This window comes from Cydia amplana, chromosome 5, assembly GCF_948474715.1.
Source record: "Cydia amplana chromosome 5, ilCydAmpl1.1, whole genome shotgun sequence".
In the NCBI taxonomy this organism is placed as follows: Eukaryota; Metazoa; Arthropoda; class Insecta; order Lepidoptera; family Tortricidae; genus Cydia; species Cydia amplana.
Genome location: NC_086073.1, coordinates 11,250,025 through 11,255,695, shown reverse-complemented (window position 1 = coordinate 11,255,695; position 5,671 = coordinate 11,250,025). Strand labels below are relative to the sequence as shown.

Genomic DNA, 5,671 nt, shown 5'->3' with positions numbered 1-5,671 from the left:
AACCAGCGCTACAAATTTTCTGAATTTTTGGCCATTTAATCTATAAACATATTTCAAAAAGAAAAAACTCTTATGATACCGATACGACTATTTGTTTAGGCGGGAGCTATCACGACTCCGCCATTTTGAAAATTTTTCAAAAACCGGATCGACAAAAATTTTTTATTTAGTCATAGAATTCGGTTACAAAATTTCACGAAAATCGGTTAAGAATTGCGACCTGTAGAGGAGAACATCCGGACATACAAAAGCAAAATGCCCGAGTCAAAACGTAGACCTTCGCTACGCTTCGGTCAATTAAGTACCTACATAGCAACAAAGGTAGATAAACCTAAGCTATATCTACAATACAACTGCCATAATTAAGTATATACCTAACTATCTTCAGATGAAAGTACTTGATTATGGTAGTTGTATTGTATAGAATAGAAAATAAATGTTTATTTGTCAGAATACGTTACAATTACGTCAATTTTAGAATCATAGATTACGTTTATATTCTTTTAGACTGTACCAACTGTATTTACATCAACATCAAACAAATGAAGACTGGTAAATATAATTTAAGTAGGTATGGCTCATAATTTCAAATTTTTTTTTCTTTCTGCGGTTATTATGTATGTTAACATTATGTACTCATTAATGAACCTCCAGGTCTGTTTCTTAAGTATGTTAAGTACACTACATTGTACTAAAAATCCATTTGCATTATGTGACTGTTTGTGTTCTAAATAAATTAAAAAAAAAAACAAAGTGTTGTCGGACATGTTGTAACGTAAACTATTGGAAAAAGAAATAGGTAGGATAATCTAAGCATTTTATTTTTAAGTCAGTGGTGTACTTAAGTAAGTACATACCCCATTGTTAAATATTGCTAACATGTCTTATTAACTGACGAAAAGTTAGTTAGGAAATTAGATCCGTCCTAAAGAGCACACAAATGCGCAGTTCAAAGGTGCTTAACCTCATGATGGACAAAAAACTGATGGCTGGTGTGTGGGTATGTGGCTGCACACCGGTGCTGAAGCTGGGCATATCGCACGGGAGGCAGCTCGCCGGGTGCGGCGGCGCAGGTGCCGCCGCCGCCCCGCGCCGCGCCGCGCCGCTATTGGCCGCGGACCCGCGCCCGCCGCCGATTGGGCGCAGCGCACGTGCGCGGACTACCCGCCGCCACCTGGCAGCCGCTGCCGGGGAGCGCATATAAGCGCGGCCTTCCCTCACCGCACCACACCCGAGCTCCGGACGCCGACGAGCGCACATGTCACTCGCGCCCCGAACACGACTCCGCTATTACGACTCCTGCGCAACGTACATGTTTTGGACTGTTACATTTGTGAACTTGTGATACGATTTTATACCGGACGTTTAAGAAAAATATTTCTTTGTTAAGTGCTTGTGAAAAAGTGAAGATGCTCGTTGAGGATTCGCAAAATTCTCGCGCAATGATGACGAAAAAATATGCGCACTGTCCGCTGAAGAAGCGGCCGGTGTTGGTGCGGGAGGAGCGGCCGGCGACGCCGCCCACTACGCCGCCGCACCCCGCCCACCTCGCCACTACACTTTATTATGACTATCCTTCTTGTAAGTACTTTATAATATTTCTTATAATTAAGACATACTCTCAGTCATATAACTAAATAGCAACACCGTTATAGAAATTATCCTGGGTGGTTTTTCATATAAACATGACAGCTATACTATGTTTGTGTTTAATTATCATATTAACTTTAAATATCAGAAAAAATAGAAAACTAGTAGATTAGTAGTATATAATGTCAATAGGTCATTACTTACAGATTTTTTGTTCGTTACCAACCAAATATTTCTTTTGTCAATAGGTGTTTCGGAAAACGACGAACCAGAAAACCTAAGCACGAAACCAGAAGACTTGTCGAAGACCGGCAATTACCCAAATAAGGCGTCGTCGCCAGTGGCCGCAGCCGCCATCAAGGTGGAGCCCCGCGAGTGGCCCCAGCACCAGCTGGAGTACCTCGCCGCCTGCAGAGCTCGCCTCGAACCCACTCCGGCGCCGATCGAACTCGCACGCCCCACGCCTCAGTACGCCTATCTACCTGCACTCTACGCCCCCTACCCAATGGAAGAAATTTACCCTACCGCACCCTCCCTATCACCGCCGGTCCATTCTCACCTTTACTCCCGATATTCGCCTGCGTCCCCACCGTCTTCTATCTCGCCTCCTCCGTGCCCCGAAGATCTCCGGTCTCCCGGCTCAGTATCTTCAGACTCCGGAGTATCTGTGTCCGGTCAGAGACGCCCTCGCTATCAGTGCCCAGACTGTGCAAAGTCTTACTCCACTTATTCCGGTCTCTCTAAGCATCAGCAATATCACTGCGCGGCCGCCGAGGGCAGTCTCGCACGCAAATCCTTCAGCTGCAAGTATTGCGCAAAAGTATACACTTCGCTGGGAGCCCTCAAGATGCACATCCGTACGCACACACTGCCCTGCAAGTGCCACTTATGTGGAAAGGCTTTCTCTAGACCATGGCTCCTCCAGGGTCACATTCGCACCCACACTGGAGAAAAACCGTTTTCTTGCCACCACTGCCGCCGGGCGTTCGCCGACAGATCGAACCTGCGAGCTCACCTGCAGACGCACTCTGATGTTAAAAAGTACTCGTGTTCCGGGTGCGGCAAGACATTTTCCCGGATGTCGTTGCTGAGCAAACACTTGGAGAGCGGGTGTGGCAGCCCCGGCAGCCCGTCCTTCGAGTACCGGCCCGAAGCGCTGCCCGCGGCGCACGCGCACCAGCCGCACCAGCCGACGCCGACCATTCATGCCTACTAAAAAGACTGACTTAGCCGTATTTGCAGAAGTTGAGATCTCGTTTTCAAACTACTATCACTCGCTGTTATCACCTTTAAAAATCTAAAACTATCCTTAAATATTTCTAATTATTTAAACTTTGTAAATGTTTTGAGAACAAATTGTGTGCATAGATTATTTTGTAAATACTAGTTTTAAGTAGTTTGTTACAAATGCTGTAAGGGACCAATATATATTGCATACGATAATTATTGTAAGTTAGGATAAGTTGGATATCACAGAGATATCTCGCCGCCATACCAGCGGCTTCGCTAGTCATGTGGCATTTGCCGAGTGTCATACACTTGTTTAATATATTCGTATCCTAAGCCATGTACAAAGTGCCTTAATTATAATACAATAATATATTTCATGAAAATTATAGCAGTATGTTTATAAGATGGTATTATTTAAATTAAAGCTATATAAAACATGCGACACCTACTCATGAGGCTATAATTAAGCCGACTGCCGAATTGCGTTCCTTTCTGTTACCTCTAATTCAGAGAAAAATAAAGTATACTACATTGAAAATGAATTAATTATTTTCTATTTATCACCCTCTTACTTCGATTCCCACTCAATATAAACGTGGGAAAGTTCTACAAAATCAAACAATAGAAAGTTTGGGAACAAAACTCAGGGCTGGCAGGGCCCAGGCCGCTGTTGTATTTGATAGGGTTCCATGTTTTGTTTGCGATATAAACCGATCGCTGTAGTCATAGCCAAATAAATTTATCGTTAAAACATTATAGGTATTAATTAAACAGAGTATAAATTTATTAAACTACAAAATGAGTAAACAACAAAGACATAACTACCTGTCTTATATTCGTAGCAGAATATATAACTAATGAGAAATAATCGGAATGCGCATAGTTACTTGGGCAAATACTGTGTGCGCTCTTACGGTAAGAAGACGTAGTAAGGGACGGTGTCGAAGTTTATTTCATAGACAACTTAGGTAGGTATATTAGTTTATTTCATAGACAACACTCGGTTAAACCTACATCATTTTCAGCACTCATATAGTTTTTTGTAAATTTAATCATTGAAATGACATACTATATTTGCTTTTAAAGTAAAATAAAGTAGCAGTTGGTGGGCAACTGGTCATGTTTATTCCTTATACAGTGTGTAAATCCATTACGGGCAATAAATTAAACCAGATATAAAATTTATCCGTGTAATCATTAGGTAAGATTTTTTTAAGTTACATATGACCTCGTCTTTTTTTGTATGTTTAATATTTTCATTGTATGTATTTCTAAGAAAAAAATATCTCAATATACTTCTTAGATCCTATGCCAACCACCGTTTATTATTCGCCCGTATTGGATTTACACACTGTATAATTTCTAGGCATGACAAAAACTGGACGACAGACATAAAATTATGAATATATATTACAAATATTGTGAAATAATTAGCATATTTTTAAATGCGAAGCCTTCATATAAAGTCCAATTCGAGTTTTAGTATTCGATCTGTTTCCAATATGATACTCATCCTGTTAGTGTCAAAAGTAAAAAATTTCAACCAAAAACGGTACAATTGGTTTGATCGAGCGCCTGAATGAAACCAGAGGCTATCACCGATGTTTTCCTTCAAATTATTGTACGAAATTAGTGTAAGTACATACCTACCTACCTACCTACTGTACATAAGTACGTGCGACAATATTATATTCCAATAAGAACAGTCTCACCAATAAGAAGAATTGGTTCCTAATAAAACCAAACGCGCCTACAACATGTTGCTAGCAAATACAATTAAAACAATGTGCAGCGGCACTATAAATTTCTAGTAAACAAAGCTTGTAATCATTTATAGCTGCAGCGAGTTAATCGGAGACAATAGGTTGGCGGTTAGCGGGCACGGATGTGGGTCGGACAGAGAGGCATTAGACGGTGGGCGCCAGGCCGACGGTCACCCGGCCACGAGGTCACCGGGCGACTCCCGCTTACCCGTGCCCGGCTAAATCCCTTCATTCTATATTAGCTATTACACATGTTGCATGTTGCAACAGCTAGTTTTATAATCGATCCTAATTATTATTTCGTGTGCTTTTGTTTTAATTTTTACTAAGCGATATCTCAAAAAATGTCCGTTCCGCCAGTACGAGTAGTAGGTATGTATTCATGACCTTATTACTTTGCACTCAATCTCGCAGGTGAGCTCTATAGTGATCAAATTACTAAATAGTCTAGTTATCGTATTTTTCAAACATAACTAATGAAGTAATGACAATGAAGATATGATTGTAGTTCCCAATGAGTTTTAAGTTCCTAGTTTTTTGTACAATACAATAATCTTCTATTATTGCACACCTCAATAGAAGAAAACAATACAAAAGAAAACAGCAACACAAGCAGAGGTAAACAACAGGCGAGCTTATCGATAAAAAACCGGCCAAGTGCGAGTCGGACTCGCGCACGGAGGGTTCCGCACCATCACCAAAAAATAGAGCAAAACAAGCAAAAAAAAACAAGCAAAAAAACGGGGTGACCAAGTACTGACCCCGCCCGACGTTGCTTAACTTCGGTCAAAAATCACGTTTGTTGTATGGGAGCCCCACTTAAATCTTTATTTTATTCTGTTTTTAATGTTTGTTGTTATAGCGGCAACAGAAATACATCATCTGTGAAATTTTCAACTGTTTAGCTATCACGGTTCGTGAGATACAGCCTGGTGACAGACGGACGGACGGCAGCGGAGTCTTAGTAATAGGGTCCCGTTTTTACCCTTTGGGTACGGGACCCTAAAAGCGAACAACCTTCAGGTAGCTGAAATTAATAAATATATTTACATACTTAGATATACTTGTATACCTACTTAGATATAAAA

At 41.0% G+C, this 5,671-nt stretch overlaps 1 protein-coding gene across 1 annotated transcript; it reads left to right on the top strand.

Annotated features, from left to right (window-relative positions):
* The first annotated feature begins 976 nt into the window (after positions 1-976).
* On the top strand, positions 977-3,362 carry LOC134648029 (zinc finger protein SNAI2-like). Its single transcript, XM_063502460.1, has 2 exons — positions 977-1,581; positions 1,839-3,362. Exons 1-2 carry the CDS (start codon positions 1,410-1,412, stop codon positions 2,804-2,806), a joined length of 1,140 nt encoding a protein of 379 aa, XP_063358530.1. The 5' UTR covers positions 977-1,409; the 3' UTR covers positions 2,807-3,362.
* The last annotated feature ends 2,309 nt before the right edge of the window (positions 3,363-5,671 follow it).

What these genes read in the sequence shown, in the direction of transcription:
- LOC134648029 (XM_063502460.1), top strand. Translation starts at nt 1,410, where the DNA reads ATGCTCGTTGAGGATTCGCAAAATTCTCGCGCAATGATGACGAAAAAA. An exon ending in TTATTATGACTATCCTTCTT is followed by an intron (nt 1,582 to 1,838) that starts GTAAGTACTTTA and finishes TTTTGTCAATAG; the next exon opens with GTGTTTCGGAAAACGACGAA.